Here is a 26,405-nt window from a genome sequence, read left to right as displayed (position 1 = left end):
GAGTTCTAGCTTCAAGTAAATGATCTATAGTTCTTCAGCTAAGAAATTTCAGCAAGTAAATAATCTTCACTAAAAATTACATCCAGATTCGTAGACCACCTAGCGACGACTACAAACACTGAAGCGAGCCGAAGGCACGCCGTTGTCATCGGCCCTCCCTCGCCGAAGCCGGGCAAACCTTGCTGTAGTAGACAATCCGGAAGTCGTCCTGCAAAGATTATATAGCTATTTGTAGGCTGATATAACTCCTCAACAAGATGGGTGCAAAGATTGTTAACAGAACACTGGTAGGCAGTGTAGCCAAGAAAACTGGGTATCTCTACATAACTTCTTATTAATATAGTTAGATGGGCAACATTCTTGTAAAACTTTACTAAAATAATCAAATACTTTGACCTATAAAACTGCAAATAACTAGTCCTTTATACATACTCCCTCCGCTTCGAAAACAAATGCGGGGTTGACCTAAAACCCCGACACTTATTTTTGAACAGAGGGAGTACAGCTTATTATTATCAATATGGTTACATGCATGGGCAACATTACTATGAAATTTTACTAAAAAAATCAAATACTTTGACCTATGAAACTGGCAGTACCAAATTACCAATCCTTTTTTTATTTGAGGGATCAATCTTCTTTTTTTTGAGGGACCAATCCTTCTTTCAAAGACTCGATCAGAACGACCGCTTCATTCCGTTGCAGGAATTTAGATTGTGGACGACCTAGCTAGTGCTAGTGCAGGCCATGAAGCAGGCCTCGGTGTCTCTCCACGTCGCCGCCCAACTCTCTGTACTTGAGCCGCATGAAGACCTGCAGCGCGTGCACGCCCGCGGCAGCCGCGAGGCGAGGGCTCCCCAACGGCGGATGGAAGCCGAGGTGATCAGCGATGCGCTCCAGCCCCAGCGGCATGCCCGGGCATTCGGCCGCCATCCTCGCGACGTCGTACACCTGGACGCCAAGGTAACGCCGAACGGCGCCGACGAACCCGGCCATGTCCTGCGGCAGCGGGGCGCCGCCGGTGACGATCTTGAGGAGGTACGCAATGTGGTACGCCCCGGCGTAGGTGACCCACGATCGCGCAGCACACCGAGGGTCGAACAGGCCGGAACGCAGCAGCTTCTCCCTGAGCATCTTGGCGCTGAGGCCGCGGACGCGGAGCCTGTCCACGTCGAGGCCGCGGCCGGCGAGGTACGCGAGGGAGCTCTCGTCGTGCGGGTCGGACACGGGGCAGAAGTCGCGGAGGTTGAACTCCCACGCGCCGAGGTGCCGGCCGTGGCCGTCGCGGAGCGCGATGCCCACCTGGAGCGGCTTGAGCGCGTCCACGTTGGCCTTCACCACGGCGTAGCGCTCCTCCACGGTGAGTATGTTGTGGTTCCGGTCCGCGTGGTGGACGAGGCCCGGGTAGTGCACGTTGACGGCGACGTACCGGGCGTTCCAGGCCAAGTGGCATAGCCTGTCAGATTCCTCCCTGAAGTTCCACGCCCACACAGAGCGCACCGGCACCGCGGACGACGGCACGGGAACTGCAACTGCATGGAAGTAGAACGGCGGCGGCTGCATTGGGGACGTGTGGTAGAAAGGCATCGGCGGCGGCGGCGGCGGTGGAAACATGGGGAACATACCGGCGGTTGGGTTCATGCAGATCGATCGTTGCCTCGACCTCCATGAGCCGGCTGCTGAGCTTGCTTTATAATACAGATACAGAGGGATTGGATCAGGGTCGTAGACTCGTAGGTGGATTCGGAGACAGGACACGAATCGGCCGGTGATTCGGAGAAGCTAGCTAGCAATCCTACTGCAATCCCTCCTGGCTCCTCGTGACGCTTGGCTCGGCTGTGATGTCAGCAGCTCCAGCGCCCGCGATCCCATCGGCCCTCCCACACGGAGTAGATTTGAAGATGGGAAAGACTTTATTTCAACCGGCTGATTTTCTGGCCCGCTAAACCTCGTCGAGAGCCGTCCGATTCCACCGGATGCGTCGGCCCGCGCTGGGCCGCTAACTTGCTCAATCACAATTTGTCGTTGGCGCGCTGGTCCCATGGTTTCCACATCCTTTCTTGTCCGACTTTTTTCACAGGTGTGGTCCCGTGATGCCCCTTTTTGCATGCATGTGCTCGTTTTGACTTCCAGCACCGCTCTTGCTGCCATGTAGTAGTACTACTCATCAGGAGTATTTAGAGAAATTGACACCACGGTTAACTGTTACTAATGAGTGTTTTGCACGGAGGTTCACTGGATTGCGAGAACCTCGCGGGTATTGCAATGGAGCATCGCCAAACCACCGGAGCATCCTCAGTCTCCGGAACCTCGCGGGTGCTGCAATGGAGCATCGCCAAACCGGCGGTGCATTGTCGGCCTCGGGAACCTCATGGGTGCTGCAATGGAGCATCACCAAACTGCTGGAGCATCGTCGGCCTTTGGAACCTCACGGGTGCTGCAATGTAGCATCACCGGCCGCCAGAACCTCATGGGTACTGCAATGGAGCACCACCGGGTCGTCAAAACCTCACGGGGGTGCTTCAATGGAGCAACACCGAGTCGTCGGAACCTCATGGGTGCTGCAGTGGAGCATCACCGTGGCCTCGGAGCATTGTCGGGCCGTCGGAACCTCACGGGTGCTATAAGCCTATAATAGAGCATCGACGCCAGAACCTCACGGGTGCTGCAATGAACCATTGCCGGGCAGCTGGAACCTCATGGGTGCTGCAATGGAGCATCGCCGCCGGGCCATTGAAACCTCACGGGTGCTTTAATGGAGCATCACTGGGGCGCCAGCGTATTATCAGGCCGCCGGAACCTCACGGATGCTGCAATGGAGCATTACCGCCGGGCCGTCGGAACCTCACGGGTGCTGCAATGGAGCATCACTAGGGCGTCAGAGTATTATCGGGCCGCGTGGAACCTCATGGGTGCTGCAATGGAGCATCGCCGACGGGCCGCCGGAACCTCACGGGTGCTGTAATGGAGCATCATCACCAGGCCGCCGAAACGTCACGGGTGCCGCAACGGAGCATCGCCGGGCCGCGGGAACCTCACGGGTGCTGCAATGGAGCATCGCCGTCGAAGCGTCGTCTGGCCGCGGGAACCTCACGGGTGCTGCAATGGAGCATCCTCACCAGGCCGTCGGAGCATCGCGGCTGCTGCAATGGACCATCCCCGCCGTTGGAGCATCGCCGGCCCGCCGGAACCTCGCGAGTGCTGAGCATCATCGGCCGCCGGAGCGTTGCAGCATATGTATTCGTTGTAGAGGATGTGCTGCCGGAAAATGACGACGACGACACGCGAGTACATTCCAGCTTGAGCAGCTGCAAATGTCGGTGCTCTAGCAAAGACAAGGACTCGCGACATTGCAAAATGCAGAGTCGCTGCTGATTGTCCGTGCCCCCATGGCGCAAGAGTGGCCGCACAATTTTGCACGTCGGAAGCGTTGTCGCAAAGCAACTCACTGGACATGCAAAGCTTGTCCCATGTGCGTCTTCAGCGACTACGTAGCTTACAGGGATGCAGACGTTGCTGCACTTCTTTGCTGTGGAGAGAGTTAACGACCGGAGCGACGTCGACCCGCGTTGGCCTATTTCTGCGATGGAAAGTAGGGCAGGAGGAACCACAGCGCAGGGAGCGGGATGAGCTATTTTATCCAACGGCAGATGCGTCGCTATCTAACGGTGCGGGAGCCGGCTTATGTTTCCCCTAAAATCAGGCGGATGACGCCTAGCAAGCGCCTGGTAACCATCGATTCCCGGAAACCGCTTATGCTTATCTACCCCAACCGCCGGTTCGCATCGTCCACACAAACAGCACAAGGGCCGGATCTCTTTCACTGTGAAGGAAGAAGAAGAGTTCAGAAGGATGGCTTCGCTGTTGCTCAGATCTGCCGCAGGCCGCGTTCTTGGGCGATCAATCCCGCTAGGGGTAGGCTCCTTCCGTCGGAGCCCAGGCCGGTTCCTCTCCGGTGGTGCTCAGAGGATCGAATCCAAGGTACGTAATCCATCTTTCCTCCCCCCTAACGTATGTATTCCCCATGTTCTGTCTTGCTCTAGGGTTTCAGTGATTCGCGAAATTAATTCTTGTTAGCTAGTACTCCCTCCGTCCTATAATATAAGAGCGTTTTTGACACTAGAGTAGATGTGATCTAACTATGCGTTAGGTGTTGCAAAATTATGTGCTAAAGGTACCTCCTTTTAATTAGCACGCTGCAGAAACTTCTTAATGTCATTCTCTTGGTCCTCCTGATTATTTCTCCTTCATGTACCTCCTTTCAGCTTAGGTTCGTTGTTCGGGTCTAGCCGAATCAACTTCTCAAGCTGTGAAATATTTGCAAACAGTTATTACTGTGCATACAAGATGTGCCATGACAAACTAGCAAAGTGCCTAATTTTATATAGTAATTTATTAAAGTTTAATAATACTTTCATTTGTTTACAGCATTCTCACTCAAACTACACCCACTCCCCCAGGCCCGTTTTGAGATAGCATTGGAGAAGTATAGCGAGAACTTGCAAAAGGCACATGAAGCAACTCTAAGTTTGCTAGAACAGGAGAAACGGTAAGTGAATTCATCATCTGTAGTTTTTTGATCGGTTCCCTTTTCTCTTGATAGTGGAACCCAGTCCTTCTCTGTCACTTAAATTTTGTATTGTTCTTTTCTTTTTAATTTGCAGCTTCGAGCAACAGGAGCAACAACAAATGTTGTTGTTATCGTATTTCTTACTTCCCGCTGGTGCTGGATTTTTCATATTTGGTCCAGACAAGAAGAAGGAAACACCCGAGGAGACCATTGAAACCTCTACTTAGCAAAGTTTGCGGCGTTTTGATTTGTACCTTGAACTATGTTCTTATGCACGAGTTAATAATTGTGAGCTTACCGTATGGAACTATGACAAGTTTTAAGTGCAATAATACTAGAAACGGGTAAAGCTGTCTAGTCGCATCACTAGAAATTATTTAGTCTTAACTCAATTCTCAAAATGGTTGATTGGAGAAGTATAGTCGTGTTGTAGGAGAGGGTTTGACTTAGAGAGGCGCCTCCCCGAGCACACCCTTCTTGATCGTTCAGTCCCACTTAATCCCAACCCCTCTTTTGATCATACAAAAGGTCTCCCCTCGATTCCTTCTCTGATATCTTTGGTGTGGTTCATTCCTATTGGATCTGATGTTTCACAAACTAGATCCTACTATCTGTTTTTCTCCACCATAATGCTCATGTTTCACAAGCCATGGCGCTGCATTTGCGAAAATACGGCTGGAGGTAGCGCCTAGGGAACCGCCTTGCTGGTGGGCTCGCAGTGGACTCTGCGGGCGCAGCTCTCCATGCTTGGTAAACCTCCATACTCCATCATTCCAAGAACCATGCGGCGGGAGACGGGTGGGAAAGAAGATGGTCGCACAATGGGGAGTAGGGTCAAGCACAAAGTAGGGAGGAGGAGAGGTGGTCGGGGATGGGGGTTTGGTGGGGTTTAGGGTGGGGCCGTGTGTCTACGCTGTCGGGCGAACATTTTAGGTGGAAATTTTAGGCTGCCACTGTCACGACCGGTTTTTCAATAAAATAATTATTGATAGACCAATCCCTTTTACGGACCAGTAAGGAAGAATTCCTTCTCACTGGTAGACAATATCTTGGTCACAGAAAAAAAATACCAGGAGTACTGAATATAATACAAGGTTGAGCGGAGGATGCCCAACAATTTCTTACATGCACGCCGCTAAAACAAGACGGCGGATAGGGTGGCATACTACTAACTCACGATAATGACGGTGGTGGAAATATCACTGCGAAGCGAGTGATATGACTCCTGAAGACTACAGCTCTTCGAGCGTCGGAGTGAGGCTCGAGGAGACTTATTGCGGGTGGCGGAAGCGTATATAATACAAGTGACCAATATCCGGGATCGCGCAGGACTGACTGGGACTCCTCTAGGCGTCGGACGCGCTATCAAACTCTTCATCCAAGAGATCGCCTTCGTCAACATCTGGCCAAATCAACAAGCCAGGTGAGTACTATGAAAGTACTCGCAAGACAGCTCGGACAAAAGATATAACAAATGCAAACATGAAGCATGAGAACAATTTAACCAGTGTGATCAGACATAGAGATAATAAATACTGGGTGCCAAGCGAGGGCCTGAATGACTCCTCGAGCGGAAACTGCAAGAATAGTAATACTGGTGCCAAACGAGGGTCTGAATGACTCCTCGAGCGGAAAATGCAAGAATAGTAATACTGGTGCCAAACGAGTGTCTGAATGACTCCTCGAGCGGAAAATGCAAGAATAGTAATACTGGTGCCAAACGAGGGTCTGAATGACTCCTCGAGAGGAAACTGCAAGAATAATAATAATGCCACAGTCGGACGTCTGAGCGACATCACATAAAGGGCTTATAATAGAAAATAAAAGACGAACATGCCACAGTCGGACGTCTGAGCGACATCACCTAAAGGGCTTATATTGTAGCTCAATAATACAATAGTTCGGGAACATAAATTATCACAAGTACGAGACAAATATAAAGTTAGTCCATCCACAGGAATAATAATTTAACTGGATTTACCACTTGAGCTTGTTCACCGGGGACAAGTTTTTCACGCGGATAGATATGGGTATACTGATTTCACTACGTGATCATGGATACGATGACTTGGAAGAATTTGACTCTGCAGAGTTTGTACTTAACCACAGCCAACGGATTTCAGTAGTCACAGGGACTAGTTCCGTTTACGGTGTTTTGGAAGGAACACGTCTAACCAGTACACACCCAATTCAACATTCCGAAGCCAGGGATCACCCTCAGCAACGTTCAAGAAAAACCTTGAGACGGGGAGGCTACAACCTCGCGTAGCATGGGATCAAATTTCTATACGCGCGCTCTAAGGGGGTGCCCCCCCTCTCGGTCCCAATCGGAAACACCCATGCCCCCTGACCGGATGACTGGCTTTAATCCTGGGCCAAGGTACCATCATCCCGGCCCCTCTGTTTGGTGTGTACACGGAAAGAGGTTACCAACTTACTAAACCGCATCCTGGCAAATGAAACATGTGGTAGCACGGAAGGGGGAAAGAACGATAACGTGACTCCGTCCACGTTAGCGTCAGAAAGTCGGATGACGCAAGGCTGGTATGCTACAACAGTACCACCTTGCTGCCCTTCATGTCACCACATGATTAGGCCATCTCTCATCAGAGATCATCGCAACTATGAAACATGCGGGGGAAAAGAACGATAACGTGACTCCGTCCACGTTAACGTCGGAGAAAGTCGGATGACGCAAGGCTGGTATGCTACAACAGTACCACCTTGCTGCCCTTCATGTCACCACATGATTTGGCCATCTCTCATCAGAGATAATCGCAACTTTGGAACATGCGGGTAGTTGCCTTACAAGCAACGAGGTATTTAGCGACACTCATATGCCACGCACAAAACTTTCAAGCAAACATGCAAACACTTATCATATCAAATGTTCAAACATGCTTGCCTGGTTCGGAGAAGTCGGAGTCTAGCTCGGCGAAGTTTGCGGCTCCGTCACCTCTTCCGGAACCTACGGCAATCACGAAAACGGGTACTAACGTGAAAACCAAAACGTGCACAGAAACTTCTCCAAAGTTTTTCCAAATAAATCTCATAAAAAACTAGACAAAAATTTAAGACTGTCAGAAAAAGAATCACTCAAAAATCCCTTTTCATTTAAAAGTTATAAAGGTTTCTATCCAGGGACTTATCTGTAATGAAACAGAAAAGTTCCAGGGTTTAAACTGAGAAACCCGAAAACGCTTCGGAAAGAAATGCGCTAGCTAAAGGAAGAAAACGTATTTTGCCCGAAGGCGCCAACAGAAAACGGTTCGCGAAAGAATAGAACAGAGGCTGACATGCGGGGTCCACATGTCAGGTTTGAAAAGCTCGCCGGCGCCCGAAGACTGCGGTGGACGCCGGCGTCGAACCACGGCGAGTCAGGAGGATCGGAGGGTACCAAGAGCTTCAGCGTGTTCTTCCGCGTCGGTGGGTGGTGGACTCGACCAACGGGGAGCACCACGTCGACGGCGACACTATCTCCGGCGGACGGCGGCTCGGGTGGTGGTGGAGAACTCCGGTGGAGGGATGCAAACTTCGAATTGAAGCGCGGGTCAGAAGGAGGGATGCATAGTGAAGCTACTGGCAAGAGATGGGAGGCGGAGGTGCACACACGAGGGCGAATCGAGCTGGATCCCGTGGCGGGTCGCGGCGGCCGGAGTCGAGGAAGGAGACCTCCTCGGGGCTCTTCCAGTGGCTAGGCGTGCTCTAGGTGAAGTGCAGGGATGGTGTGTGCTCGAGTTGAAGCTCGGGGTCTCTATTTATAGGCGGATCGACGGGGTGGCCGTGAACGGAGAATCTCCGGCGAGCGATTACGGGGATGCAGTGGATTGGCAGGAGGTTTGAGTGGCCAGGCAGCATCAGTGGAAGTTACTGGTGTCATTCCACTGCTAAACGGAGTTGGTCTTGGCGTAATGGCGTCGGTCCACGGTGAGATGGCCGCACGGGCTCGACGGCGGCAGAGAGCGCGCTCCGCGCCCTGCGGTTCACGACGAGAGTGGCAGCGCGTTCGGGGGAGTGGAAGGCCACGCGGCGAGCTCCGGTGGCTTGGGCGGCGCCGGGTGGCGCCGTCTGCGCCGTGCCTCCCGCTGGCGGCCGCAAAGCCGCCGCTGGCGTCGGTCACGGGGCGGCGCACCTTCTGCTGCCCGTCGCCGACGTCCGCAAGGTGCCAGACGCTCGTGCGGTGCAGGAACAAGGGGGAGGGGACGAGGAGCAAGGCGACACAGTGGCACTGGCGAGATCGACGTCGGGTTCTGAAGAAAACGACAGTGCACTGCAATGCTCTCTGAACTTAACTGAATCTTGACATTGACAATGCACTGCAGGTGTTCGACAGAAAGATTTGGCAATGAGATAAATTTTTCTGGAGCTGGTACTTGGTGAGGTGACCACTCAATGCACCCAGAGGCTGCCTGATTTTACTTGGAATTTTTGGAAAAGGATTTGAATGAATTTCACCAAATTTGACAAATCTGGTCCAAACTTGCAGTAAGTGTAGTTTGAAAAATTTGAACTGAAGACCAGTGGATCTTCATGGATCTTGGTTGAGGGTTCAAAGGACTAGGGAGAGGAGTTGGTTTGGGGGCAAAAATCAAAGCAGAGATGGTAGCTCCTTTGTAAATCACCAATGGCTAGAAAAGAAGACAGAAATTTATTTGAATATGTTTTGAATGGAAAAATTTATATGGAGAGGTACAACTTGCTAGATTTGATGCAAAACATGATCCAAAGATGAGGGGAGGGTTAGGGGAATGGATTTGCACTAAGGCCATGGCAAGAGGGAATTGTTGAAAGTGGCAAGGGATTATTCCAAAAGCCATAGTGCATTTTCAAAAGGATTTTCAAAAGTCATTTTCCCCAAATGAAAAAAACATTTTGTCTTGAGTCAAAATAAAAAAAACAAGAACCTCCAAGACTAAAGACAGATCTTGGATGAATCCAAATAAAATTGTTGCCATAAAAAAAATATTTGAAAGGGAGAGTTTTTTTGAAGAAAAATTTAGATCACCTCCCTCAAGTCAAATAAAATCTTTTGAAAAATCCAATTAAAAACTTGGGTGTCACAGCCACTAATTAGGCTACGGCTGGGGCAGTGGTACCCCCCAGAACTGCCCGTAGCTCCGCCGCTGCCTCCCATGCCTCCAATTCACCACCACCGAACAACCACTAGCACTACCATAACGGACACTACCTAGGTCTAGTAGTGAGGCTTTTCGGTGGTCTAGGTGCTTTGTACTTCTGATGAACTTCTATAATAGATCTGGAACTTTTTACACACAAAAAAAAACAAAAATGAAATTTCAAATGGAAAGCCCAAAAGAGAAAATTGATACAAGGATGAGTCATGAATACCTTTTCTACCTTACTGCGCCATGTGCAAAACCTGACTAGTAGTGCTGAAACGACTTTGTCTGCCTCGCTTGGTTTCGTTAATGGAATCCGACGGAGCCCCCCTCTTTCAACAAAAAAAAAACTACGGCATGTGCACCCACGGGCCACGGTAAGTAGTGTTGTCGAAGGAGCTGTACATCATAGAACCTTAAGTCAGGAATGCCATGGTGAGGTCGTTCTACAATTCCAACAATCAGGAAAACGCTCTAACGTTCAGCAGTGCCTACTTTCATTTGGATTGCTTAACTATCGAAGCAACCGACTAGGAACTACATGCATGCTACCCTGTTTGCAGTAGGGTAGTACTGTATTAGCTGTTTTTTTTTTTTTTGGCACGAACGTACTGTATTAGCTGTTGCAACTGAACAAACAAACTGTACCGATTTGCTTCCAGTTCCCTAACCAGGGAGAGCAGTGAAGCGTCTCCTTCTGATATTTCAGCACAAAATGTTCATAAATGTCAAATAGCTACATTGGCAAGTTGGCCCACATAGACCTGGAATCAATGGAATTCGTCTGAAATGTTATGTCTACTTTTATGTGCATAAGCACAAAATAAGTTCTAGAACAGAAAAGGGTCCTCGAGTGTTGTTTCATCACCAGACACCGGTGCTGCGTTCCGCACACGTTACTGCACAAAAACCGGCAAAGGGTGGCGTCCGGCAACTTGATCTTATCTACCGAAAATCCAGTGCACATTACAGGTAAAAAAGGGGAAAAGGCTCAGGACAGTCTACCGTTGTCACCATAGCTTTGCTTACTGAAAATGGGAGGATCGGTTTAAAAAAAACGCATCATGGATATCAGTCGAAAAAAACCGAAGCCATTATTTTGTTATTGATGCAGGAAACACGCGCTCTCTGCTACGCTTCTAACGGGATCAGTGTACATGATACAATGGCAAGGAAACAGCAAATGCCAACCAACATGAAAATCATGGAGGCATTTGCCCAGGAGAAGATGCTAAGCCTCTGCAAGTTACAAGTTCTGCCAGTCTATAGTTTACAAGTTACAGATCTATCACTACTATACATACAACTGATCTTCTCCTGGTTTCCCGTCTCTATATGCCCTTTCCCCCGTATAGAAGAATGAAATAATTACGACCGTCTGCTCTTACCCTAGCATCTTCTAATGAGCCCACCCACATTCTGGGCGATGTCTTGTTTGGTCTCCACTGAAACAGGTGGGTCACCAATATACATATCGAAGAAAGCCCCTGTTCGTAAAGACAGGGTTTAACAAACAATTATTATAACTCTGACATAGTGATTGCCTAAGAGTTCTAGCTTCAAGTAAATGATCTATAGTTCTTCAGCAGAAAAATATATAGGAGTATGCACTTACTGCAAAGATCTTTGCTCTGGACAGCACCAATTTGTTTGCCATCAACTGCATGCAGATTTCCTTGTTAATGTATATTATGGTGGAAAATAACTCAAATCGTACTAAAAGAAACAATTATACTAACCTTCAGTTATAAGCTGGCCATCACATGTTTGACGGAAGTCGATCTTTGTACCCTGCAGTTAAACCGATTATAATATCACATGACTAAACGCAACAAATCATATTAACCAGATGAGACTAGAAGCTTACCACAGGTATTCGAATGTCTTCCCTGAAGTAAGAACCAAATGTCTTCAGGCAATGGTAATCAGTATTAGGATTCATCTGATCGTCAGTAAACAAAAAGCTCTGTTAAGCCTATACGGATAGCAAAGAATATTGAACTAGTTGCTGAATTAATAACAATCACCTTTTGCAGTCGAAAGCCAAGAGATTTCTCAAACGCACTGAAAAGTTTGGTAATACAAATAAACAATTAACTTCAATCTTGCATTAGCCATATCTTCTGAACCATAGATAAGGATCAAAATATACTGCCTCCGTTCCTAAATATAAGTCTTTTTAGACATTTCAAATGGACTACAACATACAGATGTATGTAGACATATTTTACAGTGTAGATTCACTGATTTTGCTTCGTATGTAGTCACTTGTTAGGATCTCTAGAAAGACTTATATTTGGGAACGGAGGGAGTACTACTGTTAGCATGAGAATTCAGGAATACTTACTCTCGCACTGCACTAATGCTAAGCCCATTGTAGCTAACTACCAGTCTGACTGTCATATGAATATTTTCCCTGCATAACAGGGCAAGTATAATGCAAATTCTATTAGAAACAGAGGCAAATGAGTTGCGGGTGGGGAAGAAAATGAATGTTTCTGATGTAGTATCAGGGAATAAGAAAAATCCTACGCATCATCAAAACTCGCAAGCCTACTGCGTCCTAAAGATGGAATCTACTGACAGCAGGTCAATCGGGAGTCCTAAAAATGACATGAAAGAATTGTAGGTTTGGAACCGTTTGTCTATGAACGGAAACGTTAAAGGGCTATCTTTCTTAACGATTTCCAGATTTTGGCCAGATGGAACCGTTTCTCTAGCTCAGCTTACACAAGTGTTACATGTAAATAGGCTGTGTAAGCTCAAGAATATGGGAACGGTTTTCATACAAGGAATTTCAACACATGTACATGATCAATAAAGCATTCACACCTCAGAAGATCTTCATAGAAATCCGGGTGATCCTTCAGCTCGGCAACTGGAACAGTAGCATACTTTGAACCCAGCTTGTTGCAGATAGAATCTGGTTGTATATCTATAAGAATAGTCGAATACAACATCAGTAACTCAAACGAACATCCTTTAAGCAGTACCTCAGTCTGTTATCAGTTCATAAGTAGTAGCAGCACACAGGGAAATTTTGCCTACTCACATAATCCAAAGGCATAAAGATTCAGGTTTTTGACCTTCATTATCCGCATACTTCTGTAACCCATCCCGACAAGCACCTGTAAATTGAATTGTTTGCTGTCAAAGGGAATGCTGAAGGCCATATTAAGATTACATATTTGGTATAAAACATTGTGAAATTGCCAAAACAACAAGATACAGACAAAAGTGTCCAAATAATTGCCACAACACTGGAAGCAGAGCATGTGATAGGGCAACAGGAAAGGAAACAATATTTGACTGGCAAGAAGGAAAATGGTGCATGACGCAATTATCCACAAAAGAGAGTAGGAAAAAGGACCTCTGCGGTTGGATTGGAATTCTCCTCAAGAAGAGTAGGGAACTTGATCCCAGTTCTTGGTTCTGTCAGATCTTCCGGCAATATTGTTCTTGGCACAGCAACACGAGCACAACCTGGGCGCCTTTCGTCCAAATAAGGCTGATCAACATGTTCTCTGATTTGGTCACCATCTTTTCCCAACATCATTGAGTCCGCAAGCATCTTTGGCGATCTTATCAATGCATGTAATGATGATCAGTTAATAAAGCAAAAAACTGAAATAAAAGTATACCCTACAGGAACAATCAGAACAGAGAAAGGAAGCAGTAGCAATCCAACAAGATATATCACGATTGAGCATTGTATTCCCTTTCGATGAAAAGCAGGGGTTCGAACCTTACATGTTTTCAAATGGTGGTATTACACTAGCGGCAGCTAGCATAAGAATGTTACAGGCATGACGCTCCTCAACCTCATTCCACGCTCGCCCAAGCGTTGCGTTTGCAAGCTTGGCTAAGAGCATTTGTATAGCATGCTCTTCTCTGACTTGCAATCCAGCCAAGTGCTGCATGCAAGAGGTCACTTGCTTTATTTGTGCCCGACAGGCTCTTGAACCAGAGCCCGCAATAGCGGACAACCTGTGTAAAATCTTGGGATTCGATGCTCTAGAAAGGCAGAAATAGAAAGCTCCAGCAACCTTGTTGAAGCAGCTGAATGCTTCCTGAACTGCACCACTTCCTGTAGAGCATGCATGCCGCGGATGCTGAAAGGAACTCTCGACTAAAGCCCCAACTTGTGATATCAATCCTAACCCGATGTCATGCGGGATTGGAGAGCCTAGTGGAAACTTGTGCAGGTATCCTCCGTTATGATCAAGCTTGGAGAAAATGAACCAATCAGGTTTCATAGTGCTGCCAAATACTGCAACTTCAGAAGTCTTTGTACCAAGTCGGGGAGTTTGCCAACAGGAGAAGTTAACCGGATCTGTCAATTGGAACAGAGGAACTGAATCAGGGCACAGATGCAACACATATTCAGTGCCTGCTTGCAGATAAAAGTTTTACGACAGTGTTTGCGCCTACCCGTCAAAATGTATGATGTTCTCTCGAAAGCTACTTCCCGGTTCATCATTATGTGATACTACACTCTAAGAAGCCATTCTTTCACCACACATCAGCTACTGATTTTTTACCCCTTAAGCCATCCACAGTGGTTGACATAACAAAGCAAGCCATCGACAGTAGTTGGCATGACGAAGCAAGCCATTGACAGTAGTTGGCATAACAAAGCAATAACTAACCATCCGAAAAACAGCAATTGGAGCTCCCAAAAATTATCCATTAGCACGAACAGAAAAGGAAATCTTATGATCCCACTGACGCCAAGGAGAATACAGAACACGCCGAGCAGCTACATACATGGCGGTTCTTGTTAGATCAGAATTTCCCCTCCCTCGCGGCAACTAAGCATTTGGCACAGAAATCCCACCTTCTGTAGAGAAATACGCAAGCAGAACACCCAGAACGCCCAGATCAGCACCAAACACGCCATGATCCCGCAGCCTCCGCCAGATTCACACGCAAGAAGCACCACCAGACCCATCATTCACAGTCCGCCCCCAAATCCTAACGCCGGCCAACCTCCCCTCGCCAAAACAACCGAAATCCCCCACGAATCAACCATTTACACAGCCCGCATTCCGCCGTTCGTCCCATCTAGAGCGAGACGCGCATAAAGAAGAGATAACAAAATAACAGCTCGAGGAAGAAGCACACCAGACCTTGGGCGCACGGAATCGCGCGATGTTGTTGGGCGGATCGGGGAGGAGGCGGCGGCTGCGTACGCGAGCACGCTTGGCGGTTGTGGATGGGGGAGGATGCCGTGCGACCGTGGCTTCCCCTGCCGGCTGCCGGTGTTCCCCCGGATTCCAAACCGAACCCAGGGGGATGGAATGAGGGAGGTGGCGGTGGCGAATGAATGAAGAACCGAAAGCGAGAGGATTCGCTTTCGTGTTAACTCACCTCCCCAACTGCTTCTCGGCGGCGGCTGGCTGGCTGGCTGGCCGGCTCTGCCCCGTCCGTGCGTGCGAGGAGGCGAGCAGCACGTGCGCCGATGCCCTGCTTTGGGTCGGGGTTGGGGTCGCCGGGTCGGGGGTGGTTCGAGTTCGGGGTCGGCGTCCGTCTGATTTGCTACTACTGGTTTTAAGACGAACCGGACTTTTTTTTCGCGTCGGCCCTCTTGTTACGTCCAAACTCCTCTCAGACCCAAACTGCTAAGTGCTTTTGGATCCCAGCTTTAAAAAAAGCAGCACAAATTTCTCAAAAGAAAAGCAGCACAAATTTACAAGCCTAGCAACAAAGCTGCACCGCAAAGTATGATATTGATCCTATAGTGGCAGATAATGTTGAAATCGTCGGTTACACTATGTCATTGCAGCCGCTCGGGGGCTCGGGGCATGATAACGGTGCGCAGTGGCGGGCGGAGCTTGGCCCTAATTCTTAGGAGGGGCTAAACCATGTAGGAGTAGGAGGATTCAATAGTCAATACACGACCTTCTTCAAAAAATGTTTTCTGCATAAATTTGGTCCTTCATGCTTCATCGTATCTTTTTTCATGAAATCCCTTTCTTTTTTTGGGGACCCTGAAATCCCTTTCAAGTATATAGTACTCCCTCCGTTCCGAATTACTTGTCGCATGTATGGATGTATCTAGATGTATTTTAGTTCTAAATACATCCATTTCTGCGACGAGTAATTTAAAACGGAGGGAGTACATTTTTGAAATGGAGGCTCACTAAAGCTTGGAGCCCCTCGCTCCAACACTGCTCTACCCATGGAAACATATATCATATTCAAATTTCTGAAGAAAATAATCATAAACTCTTGATTACAAACTTTGAACACCTCCAATGCAAAACTAGTAAATAAACAAAATTTCACCTGGGAATGGTGAATTATACGAAAGCTTAGCCACCTGAACGCATAATTCAACTTGTGATCTGTAGGAGAAGACAATGCCTGCAAATTTTTTGGGGGGTAAAAAAAGGAATCCCGGCATATGCTGTCCTCGGTCGGACGTCGGAGGGCTGCCTGCGACCGGCACGCACGCACGACGGTCGAATCGGCCGGTGGATTCCCGGAATCGCCCAGATGCGCTCCGCGGCGCGCGCCCGGAAACGAGACGTGGACGTTTACCGTTACGGCCGGCAACCAAACGAGAGTATCTTTTCTCTATTGTTGCACGTAACAGTCGATCAACCGAAGGCGACACTCAGGTATATATAATTCTGCTCATTTTTAGCGTCTAGTGATTGATCCTAGCACATTCCTGCTGATAAACTATGCTGCTGGTAATGGACAGTGGCAGGGCCCTCGCTCGCTCGTCTGGCAAGTCCTTTCACACGGGAAACTACATTCGTCCTGAACCGGACTGATCGAGTGATTAGCATGGGCACGCATGACAGCTCTGGTTGCTTAACTTATTATTGCAGCCCACATGGATTGCTTCTGCTGGCTCAACGTCTTGGGGTGCCACGTCCCACATGCCTGCCCAACTTTCCAAGGCAAAGGCATGGCCGATGATGCGGCCCCTTCAAGGCTTCGTCAACTTCTAAGCAACGAATGATGCGGCATCGGCTTGCTGGCTAACTGCATTCGCTCGTTCGTCCGGTGTGTATGTCTGCATGCCTGATGATTCATGGGAGATGGTTGTGGAGGGTCCGTCCGGCCCCAGGAGGAGAGGAGAGCTACGCGACACGACGGAATGCATAGTGCTGCTTTGCCGCGGCGAGGCGCCGTGTTCACTGAACCTGGCCTGGAATCCCCAACAGTGGGAAGGTGAACCCACGTCTTCGCAATATGACGACGAAGCTGTCTTTTTCCCATGGGGATCCTGCGAGCCCAGTGCATGGGCCATGAGTTCCTTGTCACTGCTGGCAATTCTCAGTTTCTCACCATCAACGTCCAGACTCATTTCTATCGCTGTCACGTGTAGGGTGTAACCGATGATCTATACGAGAATAATGGATCGTGCGACATATATGTAACGAATGTGGGGTGGCACCTTTTACACTCCGTGGTATCCAGAATCGGAGCGTGTTGTTACGGTTTTCTTCTGTTTTTTCGCAAATTAATCGGGCAACTCTCTCCTTTTTATTGAATCGAGTCCTAAGGGGGTGGCTTTAACAGATAAAATAACACTTGGTGGTGCCAACATGCATCTAGATATGTAACCGGTGCTCTAATTTGTGGGGGCTTCTTAGGTCGTTCAGTTTCCTGTCTATTTTAAGATTGAGGAAGCTTTTATTGAACTCATATCATTACATCAGGGTGATACAGTTATGCCAAGATCATTCTTGGCCTCTGTCAGATTCCCTTTTAAAAAGACAAATGAAGCGTTTCTTGATCCATGTCCAGTGGCGGAGATAGAAAAATTGGATTAGGGGGGGGGGGGGGGGGGGGGGGGGATGTTGTCAAAACAAGTTGGGGAGGGCCAAACTGTTGTAAAATAGGTTTTTAGCAACAAATCATCACCAATTTGGAACTGTTCATTGGTTAGTTAGGTGTAAAACTCAGATGTTAGGGGGAAAGGGCCCCTGCTGGTCCCCTTGTCTCCGCCGCTACCCATATCACTACATCAAGGCGATATAATCATTCTAAGATCAGCCTCTGCATAATTAAGATGCACACAAACCATACACACGCACAAGAAAAATTATCACGAGTGGAATAACTGGGAAATGCTATGGGCCATCATCACCATACTAGGTTGCAACCCATGCTACCAGGCAAAATACTTTCTCATCACCCACTCCAAATGTTGACGTGTCATTGCAACCAAATCCCGAGAACCCGTGTTCTATGGAATATCACAAGTACAGAATAGAGAGCAGTGATGTGACCCGTCGGTCCTGCTGAAAGCCGGCCTTCTAAGACCGTACTGGACCAAAAGCGTTGGGCCTCATAATTAACAAAAGACAAGCCCATTTGGGTACACATGTGGTGGGATAAGCCCTTTTGGGTACACATGTGGCGGCCCAGGTGGAGTGACCCGTCGGTCCTGCTGAAAGCCGGCCTTCTAAGACCGTACTGGACCAAAACCGTTGGGCCTCATAATTAACAAAAAGACAAGTCGCGTTGCCACTGTGCTCAATTCAGTGCCGGAGTTGAATACATATGCATATACACGCATGCACGTGAATCTCGAGGAGGAGCAAGGACTGAGATAATAGTACCATATAGTAGTATGACCCATATTGAATTTTCGAAGTACAGAGCCAGTGGATAACTAAATATATAACTTGTAAAGGATATAATTCTTTTTATTTTCAAAAACTAGATCATTCTTGCACAACCAAAGCAACCAACACGTAGGAGCCACCCTAACAGAACTAGCATCATAGCCACCCACCAAACATATGTGATACATACTAGATGATGCCCCACGCGTTGTTGTGGTACCTTGTTAAAAATGCATACATGGTTGCTAAAAATAACTAAAACTAATGAAAAGAAAAGGTAATCTTAAAAATATTAAAATGAAGTGTACCAAAAGGGAAAAAGTTTTGAATTGCACTTAAAAGAATGTCATTTCTAACAAAAAAATATGAAGGATGAACTACGTACGCATGCTACAATTGCCTGACAGATATACTGTCAATAAAAAGCCTAATGTAAAAAATAACTTCTGACTAACATGCATTAATTGATGATGTGGTAGCGCTACATGTGAAACAGTAATAATTTATATTACTCAGCCACTTATAAGGCTTCACTTATCCGTGCAGATTTGTATTACTCAATCATTTATCCTCCAAAATTTTGATTTGGGTTTCATCCTTTGTCATTAAACTATCGAAGGAGAGAAATTCCCCCTTCACTTTGCATCAACAAATAACTCAAATCAAGTTACTCGACGAAGAGGTCACACATCGCACATTAGATAATGGCAACATATCTCGTGAATCCGTGATCTTTCGTGTATCCGTGTGTCCCCTCTTTTCCAGCCCCACGATTTTCATCTCGCGCCTCACGTGGAGTGAACCAAATATTTACATTTAACCGCCCGCGCTGTAACTTAACTTACATTTTTCGTTTGCAAAAAACCCCTAAAGCCTCTGATCCAAGATCCCTAACCTGAGGCCTCGAGTCGTCCGTCCTTCCCCAAATCGTCCTTGCCAAATCCCTTGCATCGGCTCCCGAATCAAATCCCAATCTAGACGGCTGCTACCATGGCAACCACGACCTGGACGATTCCCTCGAAGTCCTGCAGGTAGCGGCAGCACACGAGTACCCGGCGGGCGATGGCCACCATATACGGCGACTAAGCCCAGGACGGTCGTCTTGGCGGCGAAACCATGAAGAACCGACGACATGCCGCCGCGGTGACGAAGCATCTAAGATGAGGCCCCCCTCCCATGGATGACCTCCCCCGATAGCGATGATTCAGCTGTGCCCCCTCCGCCCCTCGGGGAATGTATCCGGTGCACCCGAACTTGTGGTGCTACCGGTGCACCGGATGGCATAGAATGTTTCAAAAAATCTAGCACGTTGACGCAATATTAATGTATGATGTCACTAAATTTCGTGCAAAAATTTAAAATATTTTTTAAGATACAAAAATGACAAATTTGACTTCAGTGTGATAATGGGCCAAATCTAAAGCCCAAATTACGTTATGTACTATTCAGTGTTGAATTTGTCATTTTTTTTTCCGAGTTATGTTTTGAATTTTGACTTAAAATTTTGTGACAACCTACATTGATATTGTGTGAGTGTGCTAATTTTTTTCCAAAGTTTTTTAAATATTTTAAAAGTACAATATGAGCTCGGTGCACCGGTAGCACCACAAGCTCCGGTGCACCAGATATCCCCCCCCCCCCCCCCCCCCCAAAGCCTGTAGGGATGCAGGTTGTAGCCGGTAGCAGATGTACCAGTGCAAATATTGTCCTTCTTTATTCAGCCAAGAGATATGCAGATTATCAGTGCGAATGCTTGCATCAGCAGATTGTATCTATATTTGCAGTATAATGAATGACAATGGCTTGTTCAGATCAGAGGCTTTGGTTGAGTTTTTCCCTGTTATTTGCTTGGCATTTGGCAAGACAGTATCCTCTTTGCTGTTGCCAAAAAATTCAGTGACTAATTCAGTTATGCGTTGGAAAAATAAGTGACCTTCTCAGTCATGTGGTGAAAGCATATATGTTAAGTAAAGCTTTTGAACTACAGAAGTGGACTGAGATGGCCGTGCCCAGTTTTTAGATGAAAGCTATAATAAAAAGTCATTGTCATAAGTTTCCTGAACATCTACAAACTTCATTGTGTTCTCCCTCACGATGAAGGTCTGACCACAAATAAAGGGGCAACAAACCTGCATGTTTGTTACTAAACAGCATTACAAGTTACAGAGAAACCAGAAATTTGTACATGCTTGCATAGATAGAAAAAAAAGTGTGAATTCAGTACATGACACAAACTTAATGTTCAGAAGTTTGACAAGCATCAAACTTGTCAGAAATCAAGTAGAATTTAATTCGACATAACACAAATTCTCATCCATTACAAGAATTCAGTACATCAAAGTGTACATGATAACATAGATAAAATCAATCTTCACTTGGACGGCCTTATTTTTTTATCAGGAAGCACCATTTGCCTGAATATCTTGCACAGTCACACTCTCTTTCCCTTTTTTGCCAGGACAGTTACGACTATCGTGAAATACCATTTGCTTGCAGGTCTTGCACAAGCGTGCGAGCTTTACCTTTCCGCCTTTGTCCTTATTTTTTCGATCCCCCTCCTTTATCTCCTTTCCCCACTTTATTCTTTTGCATCTCCCCACAGTACGAACATCAGTTGGCGGATGCATATGAACTTTGAAGGGAATATTGCAACCAATAAAAGCCTCATATTCATCTTGCCTAGTGCTTTGGGTAGCTGCAGGGACCATTTGGTTCAAAGGCGCTTCAATGTTCAACACACTTGTTGTTAAGAAGTCCATGCCTTCATCTTAGTATTTCGCCTTTTGAATCAGCTCTTCCATCTTATAGCGCACAGTTGAAATCTTATTTCTCATGGCCGCACCCAATGAATCAGTGGGCTTCTCTTCTAGTAGGTTCCCGTGTTCATCATAAACATTCTCCCTGCAAAGGAAAAAATGTTGTTAGTCATATAATTTCGGAATAACAAAGATAAACCTATTGGCATGCATTATATTTTACCTTTTGCACCTTTTCTGCCATCTTTTCATAATGTAGTAGTTGGGAAGCTCTTTTTGGTTATCGATCCTCAACACTTGGATAATATGGCGACATGGAATACCAACTGACTCAAACAACTTGCACGAACAATTTGCTGCCATGCTTGTACTGTCATAGCATACCTCCCTAACCTTACCAGATTGACCTCTCAAGGTGACATTTTTTACCCCTGCATCTTGTGCAATACTCTGAAAACAACAATGGTCTCTAGCAGCGATAACTTGGAATTGAAATTTCTCGAACACCTCATATGTGAATACTTCACCACCTTGTTTCTCCATTGTCCATGGCGTAAATAGTTCTGGGGTGGTATGTATGGTTCTGTTGTCTGCCATTAATTCTTCCTCGCGTTGGCATTCTAAAACTGTGTCAAACCTAAGCCAAAACTCAACAAAAGTGAGCCTCCGTTGAATGAAGCGGTTAAAAAAAGAATTTGCACTTTCTGATCTTGAAGTGGTTCGGAGAATACCCGCTAGAGATACATCCATAAAGTACGCCAGTATCCATTTATCTGGAATGCTAAACCTCTTAGCCAACCAATCTTTTCCCTCCAACCCAAAATCTGTAATGATGGAATTCCATTGTGACTCAAACTCAGTTGAAGTTTCCGATCCCGAAACACATGAGTTCAATCTCGTCCAAAATTGAGTATCTTGATTAATCAAAGGTCCAACCTTTTCATGCACCTTTTCCATTATATGCCACATGCACAACCTATGCACAGTGGTTGGAAGAACTTTGTCAATACCATTCTTGATGCTGGTGGCTTCATCGGTTATGATGAGTCTAGGTGCTACCCCTCCCATTGCTCTTAGGAAAGTCTCAAATAGCCAAATGTATGACTCATCCTTCTCTTTGGATAAGAATGCAACACCAAAAAATACACTTTGTAAGTGATGATTAACCCCTATAAATGGTGCAAAAATCATGTTGTACTGGTTCGTGGTGTATGTAGAATCAAAGGATATCACATCACCAAAGTGACTATAGTTCTTCCTGCGTGTGGCATGATACGTCTCCATCGTATCTACTTTTCCAAACTCTTTTGCCCTTGTTTTGGACTCTAACTTGCATGATTTGAATGGAACTAACCCGGACTGATGTTGTTTTCAGCAGAATTGCCATGGTGTTATTTTTGTGCAGAAATAAAAGTTCTCGGAATGACCTGAAACTTAACGGAGATGATTTTTGGAATTAATAAAAAATATTGGCGAAAGAATCAAGTGAAGGGGGCCCACTGAGGGAGTCCTGGACTAGGGGGTCCTCGGGGGTCCGGGCTATGTGATATGGGCCGGATTGATGGGATGTGAAGATACAAGATCGAGGACCTTCCCCCGTGTCCGGATGGGATCTCCTTTGCGTGGATGGCAATCTTGATGTCCGGATGTGTAGTTTCCTTCTTCTGTAAACCGACCTTGTGCAACCCTAGCCCCCTCCGGTGTCTATATAAACCGGAGGGTTTAGTCTGTAGGGCAATCATAATCATACAGGCTAGACATCTAGGGTTTAGCCATTACGATCTTGAGGTAGATCAACTTTTGTAATCCATATATTCATCCAAGTCAATCAAGCAGGAAGTAGGGTATTACCTCCATTAAGAGGGCCCGAACCTGGATAAACATCGTGTCCCCCACCTCCTGTTACCTTCGATCCACAGGCGCACAGTTCGGGACCCCCTACCCGAGATCGGTCGGTTTTGACACCGACATTGGTGCTTTCATTGAGAGTTCCTCTATGTTGTCGATAGAAGGATCGATGGCTCGCCTTGTCGTCAATGACAAAATCACCTCTGGAAGGGCCCTAGTTCCTGGGCAGATCCTCCAGATCGGCAATTTCACCAAGACGGCCTCCCGGATTGCCGAAAATCATCTCCGCATCAACCCCGAAAGCGTCGATAAGATGGATCCGGCAGATATCTCGTCTTTAAACGAACTGCTAGATCGCATCGCCGCCCTGGGGGTCGCAACGGATTATGATCTGATTGGGCTTAAACCCGATCAGAGGGAAATCAGGTCCCCACCGGTCACCCACCTGGTGACTGTCGTGGAAGAGCAAGTTGAGGATACTGCTCCTCCTATGCTAAAAACAAACTATGTTCGGATCTCCGAGCCCCACGAGCCGGACACTCATCTTCGAGAAGAGATCATCTATCCTCCGAGCATGGAGTCAGGCGTTGAACCTAAAAACCCCCAGGACACTCCAGATCCTGGGCCAACGACTTTAGAAATTTTTCAAAATCTGGATTCCGCGGCGGGTCAGGGCTCGGATTCAAGCCCACCCGCCCACCACAATCAATACTCTCCAAGCAATTCCGGTCCCCCGGACATATGCGACTTAATGTACATACGACAGCAACCTCGGGAAATAGTCCACCACTTTTGGGCTAGATTCCTACTTGTTAAAAACAAGATTAAAGATTGCTGCGACTATGATGCGGTATCTGTCTTTTGCCGCAACTGTACAGACGAGGGGATCCTCAATGCCCTCAATCGACGCCGCATACTACACTTTGCAGATTTGGCACATATAGTACAGAAGTACCGCGCAATGGAAAGCGCTTGGAAAGCCCAGATAGCTCGGTGGGAACCACTGGCCTTTAAGCCACCCACCGGTCGGGCAAAAAGGATGCACCCTTACGGGGCACCTGATCATTACTTCACGGAAAGGAAAATAAAACCCTTACCGGGACACAGAACTGTCCTCGATGAATGGCTCGACAAACCCTGTCAGATACACGCGATGCCAAATTCTGAACCAACTCATAGCCTTCGGGCATGTTGGATACTCCGGCAGGTGGCTAAAAGCGATGAGGCTATCCTCACCAACACTACCCCGGTAAGGTACTCCCCCGAGGATAACGATCTCAATGTGTTTACGGTCTTCGAGACCTTTTCTTCAAACAATCAGCATAAAAGGGCGCTCCGCGACCTCGCCGAAGTCAATCACGTAGCCTCAATAAATCCTTGGAACGATATGGCGATAACCTTCAACGCTAATGACGAACCAAGGGCTCGATCAGTCCGAGCACCAGCCGCTTTGGTTCTAAACCCAATTGTAGACGGCTTTCGCCTCACTAAAGTGCTCATGGACAGCGGCAGCGGACTGAACCTCATCTATGAAGACACGCTCGATAAAATGCAAATAGAAAAGAGCCGCATCGAGCAGAGCAGTACAACCTTTCGAGGTATTATCCCCAGCCGAGAAGCACGGTGTTCGGGAAAAATAAAACTTGATGTGGTATTCGGCACACCAGAGAACTACAGGTCCGAAGAATTAATCTTCCAAGTGGCGCCTTTCAACAACGGATATCATGCCCTGTTAGGGCGAGATGCATTCACACGCTTTCAAGCCATACCTCGGTACGAGTACATGAAGCTCAAAATGCCCGGGCCCAACGGTGTTATCACTATCGCCAGTGATCCGGACATAGCACTCCGCGCCGAAAACAAAACCGCATCCCTGGTCCTCGAGGCACTGTCCGAAGCCCTTGTGGCTGAGGAGCTCACCGCTCTACGTTCCACAGTGGATAGAGACGACATAATTCTTGATAAAAGGCCTAAATCCACTTCTTTCAAGCCTGCGGACGGAATAGTCAAATTCCAAGTCGACCCAACGGATCCCAATAAAACAGCAGCCATTGGGGCATAGCTGGATCCGACGGTCGATGCCGCTCTAAGAGCATTCTGCGCGAGAATTGGGACATTTTCGCCTGGCACCCTTCGGATGTGCCAGGAATCCCACGTAGATTGGCCGAACACAGCCTCAATATAATAAAGGAGTTCAAGCCAGTTAAGCAAGCACTACGGCGATTTTCCGAACCCAAGCAGCATGCTATGGGGGAGGAGCTAGCTAAACTACTCGAAGCCAGGTTTATTCGAGAAATAAAACACCCGGATTGGCTAGCAAACCTGGTCATGGTGCCAAAGAAGGACAAATCCTGGCGCCTTTGTGTCGATTTTAAAGACCTTAATAAAGCTTGCCCTAAGGACCCCTTCCCACTGCCCCGCATAGACCAAATCATTGATGCAACTACAGGACACGATTCACTGTGTTTCCTCGACGCATACTCCGGATACCATCAGATTAAGATGAAGGAATCCGATCAGGCCGCAACGGCATTTATCACTCCGTATGGACCTTTCTGCTTTAATACTATGCCTTTCGGACTCAAGAACGCCGGGGCCACCTACCAACGCACGATTCAAACATGCCTGGAAAAACAAATTGGCAAGACGGTGGAGGCATACGTAGATGATGTAGTCATCAAAACCAAACACGTTGAATCATTGGTGGACAACTTACGTCTCACATTCGACAACCTCCGAACATATGACATACGGCTCAATCCGGAAAAATGCGTTTTCGGCGTTCCGGTCGGAAAGTTGCTCGGGTTCATCGTTTCCAATAGAGGAATCAAAGCAAACCCAGCCAAAATCCGAGCCTTGTCACAGTTGGCGATACCAACAGACCTAGAACAGGTACAAAAATTAGCTGGGTGCGTTGCAGCCTTGAGCCGCTTTATCTCCCGATTGGGAGAAAAAGCGCTGCCGCTATATCGCCTTCTTCGGCGTACCGACCACTTCGCGTGGACGGATGCGGTAACAGCCGGGTTGGAAGAAATAAAAACTCTGCGCAAACAACCCAATTCTCGCTGCACCTAACATTGACGAACCTATGCTACTATATATATCAACAACTCACCAGGTGGTGAGCACAGTGCTCGTCGTCGAACGGGAGGAAGAGGGACATAAATTCCCACTCCAAAAACCCGTATACTACGTATCGACGGTTCTCACACCATGAAAATCCCGATACCCGCACTATCAAAAGATAGCATATGTGGTTTTTATGGCATCTCGGAAGCTGCGACACTACTTTCAAGAGTGCTCGATCACGGTGGCCTCTGAGGTACCACTCAATTGTTGGGGAACGTAGTATTTCAAAATTTTCCTACGATCACGCAAGATCTATCTAGGAGAAGCATAGCAACGAGCGGGGAGAATGTGTCCACGTACCCTCATAGACCGAAAGTGGAAGCGTTAAGTAACACGGTTGATGTAGTCGAACGTCTTCGTGATCCAATCGATCAAGTACCGAACGCACGGCACC

General features: G+C 47.3%; 3 protein-coding genes across 5 annotated transcripts; 1 reads left to right on the top strand and 2 right to left on the bottom strand.

The window, feature by feature from the left end:
- Positions 1–297: 297 nt before the first annotated feature.
- On the bottom strand, positions 298–1,650 carry LOC123141910 (probable CCR4-associated factor 1 homolog 11). Its single transcript, XM_044560977.1, has one exon. It carries the CDS (start codon positions 1,639–1,641, stop codon positions 736–738), a length of 906 nt encoding a protein of 301 aa, XP_044416912.1. The 5' UTR covers positions 1,642–1,650; the 3' UTR covers positions 298–735.
- A 1,986-nt stretch (positions 1,651–3,636) lies between these two features.
- LOC123141909 (uncharacterized) lies at positions 3,637–4,957 on the top strand. Of its 2 annotated transcripts, none has more exons than XM_044560975.1 (3): positions 3,637–3,981; positions 4,429–4,549; positions 4,665–4,957. In XM_044560975.1, the coding sequence occupies exons 1-3, from the start codon at positions 3,651–3,653 to the stop codon at positions 4,795–4,797; spliced, it is 585 nt and encodes a 194-aa protein (XP_044416910.1). In that variant the 5' UTR covers positions 3,637–3,650; the 3' UTR covers positions 4,798–4,957. The 2 variants fall into 2 exon arrangements, with proteins under 2 accessions (XP_044416910.1, XP_044416911.1); XM_044560976.1 differs by having other exon boundaries at positions 3,643–3,981; positions 4,461–4,549.
- A 5,804-nt stretch (positions 4,958–10,761) lies between these two features.
- On the bottom strand, positions 10,762–15,201 carry LOC123145749 (fatty-acid-binding protein 2). 2 transcript variants are annotated; one of them, XM_044565234.1, is made up of 11 exons: positions 14,820–15,201; positions 13,441–14,023; positions 13,061–13,271; positions 12,743–12,818; positions 12,523–12,625; positions 12,038–12,106; positions 11,718–11,754; positions 11,558–11,632; positions 11,430–11,481; positions 11,306–11,350; positions 10,762–11,177 (listed from the first exon to the last, which is right to left on the bottom strand). In XM_044565234.1, exons 2-11 carry the CDS (start codon positions 13,944–13,946, stop codon positions 11,080–11,082), a joined length of 1,272 nt encoding a protein of 423 aa, XP_044421169.1. In that variant the 5' UTR covers positions 13,947–14,023; positions 14,820–15,201; the 3' UTR covers positions 10,762–11,079. The 2 variants fall into 2 exon arrangements, with proteins under 2 accessions (XP_044421169.1, XP_044421170.1); XM_044565235.1 differs by having other exon boundaries at positions 15,061–15,175.
- Between the last annotated feature and the right edge of the window lie 11,204 nt (positions 15,202–26,405).

Source organism: Triticum aestivum, chromosome 6D (assembly GCF_018294505.1).
Source record: "Triticum aestivum cultivar Chinese Spring chromosome 6D, IWGSC CS RefSeq v2.1, whole genome shotgun sequence".
Classification (NCBI taxonomy): Eukaryota; Viridiplantae; Streptophyta; class Magnoliopsida; order Poales; family Poaceae; genus Triticum; species Triticum aestivum.
The sequence above is the reverse complement of the archived record's forward strand: the minus strand, read 5'-3'. Positions and strand labels throughout refer to the sequence as shown.